The 18,145-nt window shown below is 39.9% G+C and overlaps 1 protein-coding gene across 2 annotated transcripts in view; it reads right to left on the reverse strand.

Moving 5' to 3' along the window:
- Positions 1 to 18,145, reverse strand: part of CPQ (carboxypeptidase Q) — a 159,177-nt gene that overhangs the window by 15,791 nt on the left and 125,241 nt on the right. For both annotated transcript variants that reach the window (XM_065751691.1, XM_065751690.1), the window contains exon 7: positions 17,871 to 18,072. In XM_065751691.1, coding sequence (XP_065607763.1) covers positions 17,871 to 18,072 — 202 coding nt within the window. The remainder of the gene's footprint in view (positions 1 to 17,870; positions 18,073 to 18,145) is intronic.

The following is an 18,145-nucleotide window of genomic DNA, read 5'->3' on the forward strand; positions in this document are numbered from 1 at the left end:
TTAAAACAGAAAAATGTTTGGGTGAAACTTTCCAGAAGCAGAAGATGGCACTCGTGTATCCTGCTGCCCCTGGGTGCTCAGCTTTGAGTACGCCTTCAAAATTCTCCGCCAGATTCGATCTGATTATCTCCAATGCAATCGTATTATTGCACAAATCAAGAATCAATACATATTTTCATCATTTGGGAGTAAAAATGTCCAAGGCCCCATTTTAAATTGTATGCTAATGTTGCTGAGTGCAAAGCTTTTGCTGAAATTGCACAAGCAGCTCCAAATGGCACATTTTATATATGATGCAACAAATGTAGATAATTTGATAAGTGACTGACTTTATGCAATACTAAGTAAACTTAGTTTATTAGTTCAAACACTCCTTGCCACCCTTCTGATATAGCGTGACTGTCCTAAACCTCAGCGCAGTGTTTACAGTTGTATAAATAAAAGCTTGGATTTGAGTTTAAGACAAAGAAATCAGGGCAAATACCCTCTTGTAAAGCTGTTTATGGTGTGGCACTCAAAAACCATCTACAGCCTGATACAGCAGGGAAAAAGAGCCAGTGATGGGGGCTGGTAGCAGCTTAGAACAAGTTCTGCGATCTACATAAGATTATTTCTGAATGACTGTAATTAGTTTAACAGAGAAAGCTACAGTATAGTCCCTCAAAAAAAATCTTAATCTCCACATTGCTCTACTTGCCTTTCACAGGAGAAAGACAGGCTCCCCAAATTCAACTTTTCATAACCAGATTTCAGTTTGACAGACACTTGGACATTAAACCCAGATATGATGGGTTTGGATCTCTATCCTTACCTTCTTGCTCTACCTTTTGATTACTGTACTAATATCCCCCTTTTTAATCAATTAAAAAGTTTAGTATTCTAATTTAACCACTAAGAAAAGGTTGAGAATGTCAAAAAGTTCAAAACACTCAAGTTTCATTGGAAAAGAGGAAATAGGAGTAAGGAATTCGTTTCCTCTCAAATACATGTATTGAAAACATCTTTAAAAGCAGCAAATATGTATACTAACCCACACATAATTTTCCCACACACAAAACTTTCAGGAGACAAACTAATTATTTCCACAGAAATTACAACAGATAAAAAGAGCACAATAATGCTATTTGATAGAGTACACTCTGAGCTACGAAACACTGCTACAAAACAAGTTCCTGCTGAGAAATGTGTCTTGAACCTTTTCTTTGATAGGGAGTTCACACGGCCACTCCACAGACTGCTGTTTTGACTCTAGCTCATAGGGATGACGCCACGCCTCATCACCATTAATGATGCAACCCAGGAAACTGTTACCTTCAGCCTCATATTGGTTCAACAGGTCCTGACAGTCTTGCATACAGTGTTCCTTCTGTTCCAGTGTGAGTGGAACTCACCTGAAGCAAACTTTGTGATATTTCAATGTTGCCTTCATTGTTTCCAAAGCACTGAAGCATTGGTTGTAATCTGCCAATCTGTGCTGGTGAGCTGATAAAGATACTCTCATTTCATGGTGTGACAGCTATGCAATGCCATCTGGAACATGGCTAGTTTTCCATGTCATCAGTGTTGATATGCACCACCCACTGCCTCACTGTGCTCACATCCACTATTTGCTCTCTATAAACGTGAGGCAACTGTTGATGAATGTCAATGTGTGCAATCAAATAAGACACCTTTGCTTCATATACACTTCCATGTCAGAGATCACTTTGTTGACTGCCCCTCTGCAGCCATCTGTCATGCGACAACACGTAACAGAACGTTGGCAGAAAGGTTCGGCCTCTACTGCCATACCACCACCATCTGCCTCTGATGTCACGGGCCAACATAACAAAATAGGAGGCAGTACTTTCAGAGCAGCCCTCACATCTCTTGCTCCAGCCTAAAAGAATGGTCATGAGTACTCAGTCAAACTAGAATGAAAGGTGCTGCCCATAAGTAACACCGGGATGAAAGTTTCAACTCCTATCCAATATATTTTTGCACAATAATCATGACCAATTATTGCTTGAATACTTTATATTTCCACTCATATGAGGAGTGTCATAGAAAAAAAAGGCAGGTCTCATTAGACCTGCGTAGCCCTACCTCAACCTCAGGTGGTACCGGATTCCTCAAAGGAGATGGAAAAAAATACCATCTTCTCAGAGAAGCAGCCACAGAAATCACAATGCACTGACTGAAGAATGGAAAGCTTTCTGCTGTCATACATTCTTTTCAGGATCAAAAATATACCAGGAAAATTTTAAATGAGTAACTCAATGCAGGTTAAGTGCAGTCACATTGTTCCTGGGCTGACAGACTGCAATCACTGCCCGCTGATTCAAGCAGGGATCAGAGCTGGGACTCCAAATGTGGCTCAGGGTTTTAAATACCACAGTGTAGCACAGAAGGCAATAATAATTATTGCAATAATTAGATTCTGTCTTGTGCTGTGTACCAAGCGTCCTAAGGCTTAACTGGAATTAGTAGAGGTACCCAGAGTGCCTTAGAAGCAATCTGAACGGAGCAGCCAAACATCCTTTTCTCTATTTCTCTTCTTCAGAAAGGAAGAACAACTTTCTCTCCACTGAATTGAAGCTAAGCAGAACCCCAAAACAGTAATGCAGGTTTTCCTTTGAATGACTTGCTGATGCAGAACAAAGAGCAGAAGGAAAGCAGATGATGCAGAGAGCCTGGGAAGGGAGGTGTGAGCAGAAGCCCAGGCCACAGACAGGAAAGAGCTCAAAGCTGGGGGAGGCAGAGCCACAGCACAATTGTTCCAGAGAACAGCATCAGCCCAAGGCACAGGGTGAAGCAGGAACATGCAGCCCCATCAAGTTATTACAGGAGTTTCTTCTCTTACATAAACCCTGATGATTTCTGGCAGAGTGATGCGAGTATCAGAGATACACATATAGATCCCACACATAGCCCCATCCCACCTGTAGCTATCAGAAACCTGAAGTCACACCTTGGGCCAAGGGAAAGTAACATGAAGTTAACACTAGGTTGATTGTACTGAGAGAAATAGGTTTTAAAAGCACGATGTTAATGTTCACAAAAAACATGTTTCAGAATTGTATGACAATTTCCTGGAACTAACTTGTCTGAACAGAAGAGAGAATCTACATGGAAGAAAACACATAAGATATGTACACAACACATGATGTGTGACAATCTCTTCAAAGCCCAGAGATATCCAGCCTGTGTTCACCAGCCCGGACACTATGAGAGCTGGAGTGGCCCCATCAAAGCCATTCTCCTTCCTGCTCACATCTGCTACAAGCTGGAGAGCAATACTGGTGCACACCTAGCTCCCAAGACTGGCAGTGTCCATATCTTAGGCACCTCCTATACCTTTTCTAGGGGAAAAAAACACCCCAAGAATTAACCCATTTTGCCAGTCTCAAGGACTTCAGTAATTTGTGACTGCTGTTCTTCTGTAGCATGCTGTGTACAGTCTGAGAACAGCTGACAAAATGATTATGCACCATGGTTTGACTGAAAATTGTACAAATGAGGTAGGTACGAACTGCAGCTTGTGCAGGGCTGCCTGGTGTCTCCAGGTGGGCCACCAGTGTGACATCCAGCCCAAGGTAATCTGCGAGATGCACCAGGTAGGGACTGAGTGCAAGAAAAACAACACTGCACAGCCTTCTTTTGGTGACATCTGTGTCATGTAGAGGGGGCTTTTATTCTACACTGAAACAAATGAAAAGATACTAACAACTTTTTTAGTATTTCAAACCCATGAAACTTGTTTCAGAGCCCCAGTAATTCTGAAGGTCTGCTGTGCACCATCTCATCTGCTTGCAGATTAGGTTAGCATTTTTAAAGCCCAGAACAGAAATAATAAGCAAGGAGTCAATAACGGCCACTGGTGTCATTAATTTTCTGTTTATCTCTGGCTTAAACCTGGAATGAACTAAAAAAATGCTTTCATTTGAAAGCAGTCAGATTGCAAAGCTGAGGCCTAATAATCCATACAGCACTGCCCCAGCTAATTCATCATCCCTCTCCCCTTCTATTCCTTGGGCCAGCTGCTGCACCTTGAGCCTGAAGACACCTGGCTGTGGAAGGAGAGTCTCAGGTCTTTATTGTATGGAGACAAGGCTCAGAGGAACAGCTGCAGCACACTCACATGCTAACACCTTAAATAACATCCAGCATAGCCCTGCATCTAAAAGGCCAGGGACTATACAGAGTGCTGTGTATGATCAGCCAGACTAGTTAGCACTATTTCACCTATATGCAGGTTAGCACTACTCAGAACACAAGAAGAGTCGACTTGGAGAAAAGAGCAAAGTTTCATCTAGCCTGATACCCTGCCTCTGGTAGCAGCCAACGCTGTGAGAAGGAACAGGAGAACCAGAACCAGTTCCTTCAGCCTACCTGTCCAGCTATATCCAGCTTAAGGGCTTTATTGGAAGAGAAGCTGCATTCCTATCACTATGTTCAACAGCCCTTGCTGAGACTTTCTTCCTTGCAATAATCCATCCTTTTTAAACATACGTTTGATTCTGGTTTCCAAAACACCTTGTGGTGTTGATATCCTCCTTTCAAATAAGCACTACCTAGAGAAGTTCTTTTGCCTGGTGTCTGTCCTCTAGTTGGCGCTGACATCCTGATCCTTCAACTGCATAAGAAAAGCTGAACAGTTACTCTTTATAATATAATGAAGCATCACCTATAAAACAACATTACAGAGGATGAATATTCACACTTCCTGTTCATATACATCTCTCATACTCTTTTATTTTTGTTTTTATTTATTTAGCCTTAAGATACATCAGAAATTGCAGAAAACCTGGAACCAGGCTGGTTGTCACATTCCACCTGTAAAGGGAGAGAAGGGTGACCAGATTAATCTAACCAGGGGGTTTTACAAATGTGAAACTGACACTCAAGGTCCAGACACAATTATCAGTTCTAATTGGTCTGGAGCACAGGCATTAAGAACAGCTGAGGGAGCTGGGGTTGTTCAGTCTGGAGAAGTGAAGACTCAAGGGAGACCTTATCATTCTCTCTAACTGCCTGAAGGGAGGTTGCAGTGAGCTGGGGGTTGGCCTCTTCTCTCACAAGTAACTAGTGATAGGACTAGAGGCTTCAAGTTGCACCAGGGGAGATTCAGACTGGATGTTAGGAAATACCATGTCTCCAAGAGTGGTCAGGTAACTGGAATGGGCTGCCCAGGGAGGTGATGGAGTCACTGACCATGAAGGCGTTCAAAGAAGATGTTGTGCTGAGGGACATGGTTTAATGAGAACTATTGGTGATAGGTGGACAGTTGGACTGGATGATCTTGTGGATCTTTTCCAACCTTGCTGATTCTGTGATTCTATGATTCTAGCAGAATTTTGATACTTCAATTATCTTAAAAGTACTGGCACTCATACAACTACATCCATTTAAGATGTGCAGCTAAACTATATGATTCTGTGAGAAATTGAAACCTTGCATAACTTAAAAACTTCACAAAGTAAACAAAAAGGGAGAGATGGAGGAAGGGAGGAGGGAAAAAGAAATACAGCCAGAGAAAGATCACCAGTCCAACTCTGGCACTGGTCCAGCCAGTGGTTGAGGGCTCTCAGTCTGTAAGAGCATTTGTCCAGACATTCTAAAGTTCCAAAATCCCTAAGGTACTGAAGTCTCCATGTCCTCCCAAGCTTCCTTTGGGAATCCTTCTATGCCTGGCCAGGTTTATGGGGTTCATCATCAACAAGCTCACCATCAACAGCTTCATCACTAACAAGCTTCATGCCAAGAAGTCCAGTCAAAACTCAGCAAATCTCTCCTGCTCAAGCAAAGTTTTTTGGTCAGAACAAGGCTGCATGGTTTCCACAGGGCTCCCTCCCCTGACAAGGCCTTCAGCCATTACCCTATTGTCATGCTGATGGTCTGATCTGGAGAGTGTCTCAGACAATTCCAGATGCATCACAGATAAAGTGTTTTCATTGGTCTATGATCACATTTGCTTCAAATTCTGGGATAGCTTTTGCAGTGTAAGGATTCCTTTGATTAAGCTAATAATTTATAACCATATTAAATTGCTGCAGTTACATGCGAGGCAAAGAACTGCAATTTCATGGCATTATTATCACAACAAATACAGACAAAACTGGGAAAAGCTAGGATTCTCATTTTGCAACAAATGACACTATTCTGTCTTTTTGTCTTTCAATTCAAATGAAAATAAGTGGCACCACAAACTGTTCTCACAAAAGGAAATAAAACAGTAAAACCAAATAGTCCATTCATGCACAATTCTATGATCCCAAGATGCTACTGTTATGGTCCAGCCCCTTAGTCTGTGTTATCAGTATGCACAATGTCCTGCTTTGACCTAAATTTCTGACCCCATAACTTTGGATTTTGCATATGTTTTATGTTAATCTCTGAGTAAACCAAAAGAGTTGTTTGATATATCATTACTCTCATGGCATGAGAGAGAAAGAAAATAATGTATGCTACAAGGTTGGTCCACACTGAGTTTCTATCACAGTAGCTCTTCAAAAATAGCAGAATGTGACAGAAACAATATAGGCCTTGGTGAAATGTTGTTGAAAAGAAGGATTAGAGGATCTCTTGGGACATCCTCGCCAGTCCTGTGGTTGAAATGTATGTATTGCTGTAAAACTACAGACCACAGATTCTTCTCTGGCTCTTGCCTTTACCCATGACTACAGTCAATCTTGGCCAGCACAGTGGAGCGGAACTCAGGATCACTAGTCCAACCAGAGCACTCAACTTGACGATTTTTCACAATAAATTCTTCCCTCAGATATAAAGTTTTATTTTTTCAGTGTCATATCTATAATTTACTTCTGTAGGTTACTCCCAGCAGCTTCCAGTCAATGATGTATTTGCACATTACACATCCTGAGGGAATCCAGGATAGCTGTAAAAGGCCAGTGCTTCAAACCTCCATGTTTCTGTTTGTAGAAGAAAATCTAACCTTTGGGAAACCAAGCTGCTAATTTTCTATTCTCCTCCACAATTCCACATCAATGGCTTTCAACTGCTTACAATTTTAACATACATACACATTTCCTAACACATGGATGATCCTTACCAACAACAGATGGATAATCAAGCCCCTCGACAATAAACTTGTTTTCCTCTCTGTTGTAGATAAAGTATCAGAAGCAATCCACAATCCCTTAGGAGTCTGGAGACCAGAGTCTGAGGCTCCTTGCTTTCAGCTACTTCTTTACTTAAGCTTTCTTTAAAAAGACCAGCCACCACTACAAAAAATCTGCTGTCCCAGAAGGTCATTGCCCACATTTAATATAGTTAATAGAACTGAACTGTTTTAAAATTCAGTTTAGCCAGCTAAACAACAGGAAAAGTGCCGATTTTCTTTGGTGGACTTCCAAGCACTCCATGGTGATTGAGAATGAGTTCTGTCACAGGCACTTCAAACAGCCAAGAGCTGTGGACAGAGTGGCCCTCATAGACAATAGTCATTAATTAGGGTTTCTGGCTCTTTGGATGGAGAATTTGAATAAACCACTACTCATATTTAGGTGCGTACTTAATCCTTGCTATCATATTTGTTTTTGTGTCCCTAAAATACATCTCAAGGAAGCTCCCACTACAATTGCCATTTTTGGGCTAGATTAATTACAAAAGATGATTCCAGCAGAAGATGCACCAGACAAACTATTAAGGAAGGTAATGTAGATTCATTTTCGCTGATTACAGACAAAAAGAAGCTCCTCAGCACCTCTCAAGTAACTGTTATCATTAAGGAAACCAAGGAAGCATAAAGTAGCTTGGTGAGGATAGTACCTCAGGTATTTTCACAAATCAGAATCAGACAAGGCTCTGAGCAACCTGATCTAGCCTTAAAAACGCTTGGAGAAGAAGGTAAGATACTGCGACTTCCAGAAGTTCAGCTCAACCAAAAAAACTAAGATAATTCTCTTGAGCTGAGGTTCTTCTCATTCACCAACAGTGGTCTGTACATCTGGTACCTACTCTAAACTAGTCTTCCAGGATATATCTGTGAGCAGTAAAGAAAGAAGCACACACAGAAGGAAATTCTTCTTTTCCTTAAAGTAGACATCAAGTGAGGTCACCTTGGATTAGGTTGAGCTCATTTAGTGGGGGAAAAAAAAAAAAAAAAGAAAAAAGCTCCTAAAAATAAAGCCATACCCAGATGATCAGTTTGTTCTCATCATCCCAATGGTATTTGCATCAGCTCTGTTTTGTATGCTTTTCAAATACGTTGTGATTTTAAACTTGATTCCAAACTGTCAATGAAAACTCTGAATAGCTAATATAGCACTAATCCCTGAAGAATCATATTAGAAACACTCATCATATGACTTCATGTAGGAAACTACTTGAAAGCTGTAAGGCAAATCTTAATCCTTTTAACCTGTGCCCTTCCTATCAGGAGTAGCTTAAAAATGGTCTTGCTAGAGCTCTCAGCTACTGAACAGTTTATTTTTTATTCAGTTTTTAATATTGATGCCATTACAGTTTGTTTTCCAGGAATTAAATGAACTGCTGCTGAGCCATTCTGAACTGTTGCAAATTCAGTTGGAAAACTCCCCACATTTCCAGCTTGCAAACCTATCTAACTCTTCATCATCAAATTCCAAAAGGAAAAGAATTGGACAGAATCATGGTAAATTTTCACACTTGTTCACTGGCAAACACACTGCCATCTCCAGCTTCCTTACAGAACACAAATTAAACTCTTCTTGTTTTTTCCTATTTACTTCATTATTTCCTTGAGCTTCAGTGAAATTGAGAACAGTTCTAGGAATAAGGCTTGTAACTTGTACTTCCAAGCTGCATATTTAACATGTTAACACTGAGCTCTGTGTGCTGATGTAGGACACGCGATTTTTTTAGGATCAACAAATGGCAAACGCTTCCATATGAAAAGAATATTCCCACCCACAGAAACAGAATTCAGCTTTTCTAAGCAGTAAACAATAGAGAATTAATATGCCCCTCAGAGGCACAGCCAGAACAAAACTAACCACACCCCAAATCCAAATAAGATTCTCAGACATATTTTTCAGTGCCTCTTTCCTGAAAAAGAGCATATTCTCCTACTAAAAGAAGGTGGATGTCAGGCCCAAATTCACTGATGTTTTGTGAAACGTATTAGATTTTTTTTCCTGTGATAGATAATAATAGGGTCTTTTACCCCAGTAAAATCAACCACTCTGATATTTACAGACATAACAGTGATAAAATACCCTTAAGAAAAAGAAGCTCATGAGCCAGAAAGTGCAGGAATCATTAGAATTTATGGTTTTGTTTGAAACACTTTAATTTTGCTTTCCATTACTGTATTAATGACATTACTTATTATATGAAAAGAGTTGCATGCAGAGGAAAGATTTACTTCTTATAGATTTATAAAAGCCAACCAAAACGTAAGAGCTTCAAACTGATTTACTGCAACATTCATATAAAATTATTTCAAAGTTGCCTTGCCTCAGTTTTTTGAATGATAAATACAGTATTATCAGCTGCCAAGCCAGAATGCAGCAATTCATAGCTTATGACGACCAAGAAACATTATCAAATAAAATGCATCACAGGCACTGAAAAAAAGATAATAACTAGAAATAGAAAATAAAAAAAACAAAGCTTTAAGCTTTGTAGATAGGATATAGCATAGCAAGTATTTTTGATTTTACAGTTTGAATTTCCAATTGGCAAGTTAACAATAATTCTGTCTTTTTAATCATAGTTAAGACTACCTAAATGCTGTTCAAACTAAAGACATGAGCTTGTGATATAGAAAAATCTACTCTGCTTGAAATAGATGAGAATGGGAAGAAGGCATTAGATGATGAAAAATGCTTGTAAAATTTACTGGCAGATTCATAGATTTTTTTAAGGCCAGCGAGACCCATTACCATCTAATCAGATCTTCTGAATAACACATGGCACAGAACCTCACCTTGTAACTACTGCATTCCTCCTGCTTGAATTACCCTTTACTTCTTGAAGGACATTCAAGTCTTGTTTTACACATTCGAAATGATGTAGGATTCACCAAGAATGCAAGCTGCATTTGCAGCTGACTAAACGTACTGAAAGAAGGTGTTGGCTTTCATCTACTTGGAATTTTTGAGGCTCTCACAGACCAAATTGCTAAGGAACTATTTTATAAAACAAGGCAAAAACATACTGTCATTAGAAAAATCTCTTTCCAGCCTAATATGTATGCTGTGCTTGAGTATCCCTTTCCATAAACTGGGATATCTTTTCATTGATTGAAAAAGATTCTAATATCTCCAGCTTCGCAAGGTAAGGTACAATTTCCAGACTTTCAGATCTTTCTGAAGTTCTTCTGTGATCTTGTTCTCACTAAAATGTCACTAATATTGCATGGAGTAAACCACTTAATACCATCTGCTAGTAATTGCAACACTCACCCTTGCAAGTCTTGACATTTCTCTTCAGAATATTCCTCTCAGTCTCAAATAAATTACTTTTAGAATCACAGAATCATTTGAGTTGGAAGGGACCTTCAAAGGTCATCTGGTCCAACTCCCTTGCAATGAACAGGGACACCTAGTGCTAGATCAGGTTGCTAAGAGCCCCATCCAGCCTAACTTTGTATGTCTCCAGGGATGGGGTATCTACCACTTCTCTGAGCACGATGTTCCAATGCCTCACTGCCCTTAATACAAAAAGGGAACATCTTTATAGCCAATCTATATCACTTATGTCTTAGTTTGAAACTATTTGTCCTCCTTCTACTGAAGAGTCTATCGCTTTTTTTCTTATAGCCACCCTTCAGATACTGAAAAACTGCTCTCAGGTCTCCCCAGAGCCTTCTCTCCCCAAGCTGAATAGCCTCAGTTCTCTCAGCCTGTCCTTATTGGAGAGGTATGCCATCTCTTGGATCACATCTATGCTCCTCCTCTGGATGTGCTCCAACAGGCCCACATCTCATACTGCACTGAGGACTCTACATCTGGATTCGATACTCCAGCTGAGGCCTCACCAGCACAGACTAGAAGGTCAAGATTACTTCCTTTGCCTTGCTGGAGGATCTTCTTTTGATGCAGCCCAGGAGACAGTTGGCTTTCCAGACTGCAAGGGCACACAGCTGGCTTACAGACAGCCTGTCATCCACCAGTACTCCCAGGTCATTTTTGGCAGGGTTGTGCTCCATCCTTACATCACCCAGCCTGTACCAACAGCAGGGGTTGCCAGAACTCACATACCAAACACTGCACTTAGATTTGTTGAACCTCATGAAGTTCACCTAGGCCCACTACTTGAGCCTGTCAAGATCTCTCTAGATGGCATCCCATCCCTCAGATGTATCAATAGCACCACACAGCTTGGTGTCATCCACAAAATTCCAAAAGATGCAATAAATCCTACTGTTGATGCTATTGATGAAAATACTAAAGAGACAGGTGTAAGATTAACACAGTGAATAATACCAAATAGTATTATAGCCAAGATATTTAAGAGATAGTATAGTTAGACAGATTATTGTGATAGAAAAGAGACAATCAAAATAAAGGGAAAAAAAGCTCACCTGTACACTAGGCTTGCAATACAAAATTCCAAAGGAGCAATCTCCAAAAAGAGTACCTTCTCCAGTGGTGGTCAGCCCTTAAATGGGGCCTAGGAGAGGTGGAGCAAGACTCCACCCCTTCCAGTCACACAGGTGCATTGCCTTCACCTGTGCTCCTGCAGCTGGCTCAGTGCTTGCCTCAGGTGATCCATCAGTGGTTCAGGCTGTGATTCAGTAGTTCCCACACACTAGTCCCAGTACTATTAAAAGTACCATTTGTCATCAGTCTCTGTTCAGACACCGATCCATTGACCACCACTCTCTGGGTATGTTCTCACAACCAGTCCCTCATCCATTGAACAGTCCACCTATGAAATCCATATCTATCTGTTGTCCAGACAGATTATATCAGTAGCTCTTCCTTTTACTATTGATGCAGTTACACCATTACAGAAGGCTACTATGATGGCCAGGCAAGTCCTGCCATTGGTGAAGCCCATATCACATCCCTCTCTTCTGTATGCCTTAGTGTTGCTTCCATGAGGATCTGCTCCATTATCTTCCTTGACGCTGAAGTGAGGCTGACACATCAGTAGTTCCATGTGTTGTTTTTCCAGAATCCAGGGACTTCACACAACCACCATGACTTTTCAAATATCACTGAGACTGGCTTAGCAACTACATCAGCCAGTTCCCTAAGGACTCTGGGAATGCGTCTCATTGAGACCCATGGACTTGTAGAAGTTCAGGTTCCTCAGGTAGTCACAAACCCAATCTTTGCTTAGCAGAAGGGACATTGCTCTCCCAGTCTCCACTTTCTGACTCAAAAAATTATAACTGAACAGTAGGAACTCATCGTTAAAGTAGAATTCAGAAAGTTAACTTAGAAGTAGTCTCCATTTGTGGCAAAATGAATGTGAATGATCAGCCTTCAAGTATTTGCAGCCATCATGAAATATTGTGCCCCAAAAATGACACATTATTTTTTATCTGACAGAATCGTTCTGTGCCCTCATATTAGAAATGTACACACTCTAATGAGAAACAGATTATGGGAGCCCTGTTAAGACTACTAGCAAAATTTGCATTCAGGCACTGACCTTCACCCTGTCTCCAGCAGTATTACTCCTGCTGAACATCTGCATGTCTTTGGCCTATTCTACATCAAACAAAAAAAATTTTACAATTCTGATGCTTTCTGCTAATTACTAGAAGTAATAGTAGAAGTAGTTCAATACTGCAATACCCCAAAAACAAAACATGTCCAAGAAGAACAAAGGTGAAAAGAACTGTATGCAAAGTATGATCAAGCTTGTCTGGTAGCCAAATAGCACAGCTAATAAGAAAACATACCATAATCTACAGACTAGTCCTTTTATTAAATGATTAGCCTTAAAGACTTTATTAATGTTACTAAAAGCAGACAAGGTCATATGAGAGGCTAATGTAACCGAGACATTATGCTAAACTATGAGCATTTTAAGGTATTCACCTTCATAAAAATTTACAGCATATTAAATTCCTTTAATTACTCTAGAGCTATTTCTAATTTCAAAAGCCTATTTTTATGGAACAATGATAAATTAGCGAATAGATGAATTATTGTACAGATTAATACACACTGTTCAAACTTCAATCAAGATTTTAAATGGTTCTAATAGCTGTAACCCTTATAGTAGGTTCCTTAAGTGCTAGGCAATTAAAATTGTTCTCTTAGCATACTGGTTTAATTTTAATACCTCCCAAGTTGCAGAAAATTTGACTTCTGCAGAGGGACATACTCATTCCCTCTGAAATGATAGAATATTCAAAAGGAAACAAATGACCAGGAAAAAGCAATATGATTTTGCTAATTAACATATAACACTGCTGACATACCTAGCTCATACTTAATGAGATCAAGACTCAGGGATAACATGGACACATAGCAGATGTCCTTTACCCCTCATTTCCATACAGAAGCTAACCAGGCACCTGGTGGCTGACACCTGGTGCTGTAGGTGTGTCTCAACACCTGGAAAATCTGCAAGAAATGAGGCACCTGTGAAGTAACTAAAATTTTCAAAACTCTTGGACACAATGTATAAAGCTAATTTTGTGAGGAGAGTTTAGGGGTTTGTTCAACTTTTTACTCAATGAGTAGCCCAAGTCTACATGAGTCCATTAAACAGATATTCTAAGGGATTAAGCATTACAGTGGAAAATTGCTTTCAAACAGTGACACACCCAAGAGGTAACGGAGTCTATCCACTAATAATTTGGAGAACAGAGAGTCTACCTCGCTCCCCACAGTCAGCTGGCAGGCCTAGGTCGGGGAGTTTTCCCATTACACTGCTTTCTCAAGCACACCTTTGGCTGACCCCAAGCACACAACTGGACTCAGCTCATGCATTCAGGCAGGCATGAGACAGTGCTAGGTGCTCTGATGGATGGGAGGGACAGGGCATGAGGGGGCAGCATGGTCCAGAAAAGGAGTGGAACTCGGGGATTTGACCTCTTATGTGACAAGAAAGAAAATACTGCATATAAAAGCCCAGCATCCAAGATCTAAAACATATCTTATTGTAGATGAAGGTAATAAAGAAGTTCTATAAAAATGAGAGAAATGATATATGATAGTATTTGTTTTGCCAGCTCTGGGAAAATGATGAATAGATTGGGTTAGCAATGAGTTTTTGATTTCTGAAGAAATATTAAAATTAGATGAACTACTGGTTTATTCATTTCTGGGAGAATAATTTCTCCTCTATGCAATGTACCAGAAAAGCAAGACACTGTCACTGTGGAGACAGAGATATGAACAACTAGCAAGGTTTGGTGTGACACTGTAAAAAGGAGTTTCACCTTTAGGTCTCTGGTTGAATTTTAAATAGGGGAGTTGCCACATGCCTTCTGTTGTTGATGGAGGAGTTGTTTGATGTCCTGGGTCAGCTTGGTCTCAAATACAGCTCAGTTCATCATAGACAAATTTTCTCATCAGAAGCACTGTAGCAACAGATAACCTCCCCTACAAGACCAGCAGAAAGGAGTCAACCTGAACCAACTCTCCGGGAAACTAGGTGTCATAACAGCTTCCCCTTTGCAGGAATGGGAGACCACCTGTTTTCTTCTCCCCTGGTGTCTAAAGCTGAACTAATGTTCTCTGGATACCATAACACAAATAGAATCACCTCATTTCCCCTTCTCAATTCCCAGAAGCTCGCACGGAAGGCTGACCAAGCCCCAGTGCTATTACCTTAAGAAATGGTCTAAATCACTTTAGAATCAGATCTGTGATGATCATATGTTGCTTTTTGAAAAAAAAAACCATCGGAGTGGTAGTCCAGCTGGCTTGCTTAATGGTTTCTTTAATCTCTTTCAGATGCTGAACAAGACAATAACATCTCCTCACCTACATCTGTAAATGCTGGCCAAACACGACTATGTCATAGTGTTAGAAAAGAATAGCTTTATGTACAACAGCTTAGACATATGCCTGATTAAAAACAAATGCATAATTGAACCTTTGAAAAGAAAAGTGAGGAAGGTAACTGCATAATTAATAAAGAAGCAGTCTAAGGATCAATGGTCACAACAAACTGCAAACCTATAGCATAGAGTAATGAATACAATACCACACACACACAAAAGTTTAATTTGATTTATGCTTCATGAAAAAGCAAAACAAATGCTATACAAATATTTTCAGTAGCTGAAAACTGGCCATCACTAGAAAAACATGGCTCCAGACATTCCTCATTGATGGGCTGAGCTGTTCTCAAAATAATCAAACATAAAGGCCGCTGATGGAAATACATCTAATACTTTGCAGACACAAAGCATTAAACTGCTGTGTTCAGCATAGATCACCTTGCTTGTACTTTAGGGGTGTTTGTTACTCTTCATTCTACAGTTGGCAAAGCACTCTGAACTCATTTGGCCTTTCCTACCTGAACCCTCAGAGAAGTAAACACTTCTTCCTTGCAAAAATTTAAGTAAAATGACAAGGACATTTCATGTCCTTTAAAAACAAAAACGTTGGAAATGGCAGAGGAGCTGGAGTCACTGTGCCTGTCCTAAAAACAACTACAAACAGCTGTGAAGAACACACATACTCCAGTGCTCTGTGGATCTTTTGGATCAGATGGAGCAGAAGGAGCAGATTTCTAATGGTACATAAAAAAGAATTTCAGAATCTATTTAAAAGAGCAAAGGATAAAAATGCTGAAGAATGGATGTGAGAAACCTTTCTTATTGTTCTTACTCTTATTGTTAAAGTAGACCATATTTTTTTGAACTGTTACAGAAAGAAAGCCACCAAGTGTACTTTCCAGAAAATATTTAAATAAAATTGATGAAGTGTCAACACTTGACTGCATGTTTAAATTGGACAAAATTATAAAAGCTGTTACAGAGCGTTCAATTTGTTCCAATGTTATAATATACCATAAGGACTCATTCAAGCAGTGAGAATACTGCAGACAAGGCGTGAAGATTACAAGATGTCGTAGACTTCTGCCTGGTATAATATAAAATACAATCCGAAGCAGCAGAAATGTTTTTAGTGGAGTTAAATCCTTCCCATCAGGGCTCAACGGGGAAAAAAGAATCTCTGTGACTTATGCTATATGAACACTGTATTATTTGCCTAACTGGAAGTTAAATGAATCAAAGCTTCAAACAGTATATATTAAAAAACCCAACATGAATTAAATTTTTAATAGGAAAGAAAATCAGATTTATTTTAAAATAGATGACTCAGTGGTAGTGTATCTATTTTTTACACTAAGGTGTATGGCAAGCTTACAGGTTATGATTTTTTTTACAGCTTATACTTTCTGAAGGCACCAGAGACTCTGACCACAGAGCCTCATCTTGAGAGATCTAGGCTCCCTCTTTTCTTGAGTTCTGTTCCTGAGTGAACTCTTATCAAACAAAACCAAACTCCACTATTTAGTATATTTTTCCACGATCGATCGCTCTCTGACTGGAAATTGCCAGTTACCATCTGTAACATCCACAGCATGCTGTCCCCAATGTCTTACCTAGGAAACTGCTCTGATACACTTGCATTTTCTGGACCACACATCTTTGCACGGATGCTTACAAGCTCTGGAGGATGATATGCACCAAAGCTACGGCTTCTCAGCAGAGCTTACAGTCTCTCAACCCAGCACAAAGTCCCCATAATCATGTGAGAAACACAAGTACAGCATGGTAGCACAAGTGTACAGCAGTGTCACAGCTCTGTGTCACTGCATTGAACAGCTTGCACCTTACCTGGAAAACAGTATACCAACTGAAGATAGATCTCTGGCTGTTTAACAATATCTACTCTTCCATATTTCTTGTTCAGCAGAGCTATTCTGCTTTGAAAATTAGATTTTCATGCATTTATTGTGGTAGTCAACATTACTGTATCCTGCTGATATGGGCCAGAAGCAAAGTGTTCTGCCCATAAATAAAAAGAATATATAATCCACGACTCACTGCACAGGACCAAGTAAGACACAAGGCAGTTAATCAACTACTAGGAAAGTCCAGTCACATAGTAAATACTGGAAAAAATGAGCACGAGAAATGCACCAGTCTACTTCAGCCATAAAGAACCAAGGAAAAAAGAATGTTAAAATTTTAAAACTGACCACAATTTTTTAAGCATCAGCGTTACTGAACTTTGTTCTTTGCTCCATTAATCTGGAGTGGAAACTAACACGGAAATCCACTAAGGCTTCTCTCAGACTGGCTCTAACTGGACTCTTGTTCCCTGCAAAACCTCGTGCAGGATGGGATGTCCTGGCCAGGGGGGCTGCTGAGGGGACCTGTGTCAGCGTGCAAGCCTCTTCACCAGCAAGCTGCTCCTCACTGGGATACAAATATAATAGTCCAGATAAATTCCTATACCAAATTGAACTTCACAGAATTTTACCTCTTTAGCACTCTTTAATGTCCCAAATGCTTTGAAACATCAAGTCTTGAAAGTATTGTTTCCTCATATAAAGATAAAACAGTAAAAAAAATGCCATATATTTCAAAGTCAAAATATTAAGAATGAAAAAATTATTTGTTCTGCACTGCAGAATTCCCTTCTGCCTTACTTTACTATTTATAAACCACCAGTCTGGGATTAATTATTATAAATCCTTAAGCCTAAAAGAAGATTTTAGGCATGTTATGCTATGTATAATCTATACCATTATTAAACTGAAGCTCAAATACAAATTACGTCCTATTTTTGTTGGCTACCTTTTAGCATTTCTGCATTTTATCTATAGTAAATATTATTCCTCAAGGGGAAGTATTCCTTATGATCTTAAAAACATCAGGCAGCCAGAGCCTGCAGGATCTCTCCCCTGACATGCCACTGTATATGGAAGGAATTTTATTTGCAAAGTACTCTCACCGGGCACTCCGTCCCTCATCCAGAAATCGATGTCTGTTCCATCTGCAGCATCATAAACTTCTGTAATGTTGATAGGGAGTAGCAGAGCCATGATCTCTCTCACGATGTCACGAGCTTTGGCATTACCAGTAAAAGCCAGCCCAGATGGCTTGAAGGTGCCCTCATCAGACTCCATGACGATATCAAAGTTAGAGATGTTTTCCTAAACGTGAAAGGAAAGAACATACTGGTTTGTGATTTCTACTGTAAGTGGCAGCTTATATTGGTTTCTACAA

Source organism: Cyrtonyx montezumae, unplaced genomic scaffold, assembly GCF_038088225.1.
Source record: "Cyrtonyx montezumae isolate F1298 unplaced genomic scaffold, pur_monq_1.0 scaffold_8, whole genome shotgun sequence".
Taxonomy (NCBI): Eukaryota; Metazoa; Chordata; class Aves; order Galliformes; family Odontophoridae; genus Cyrtonyx; species Cyrtonyx montezumae.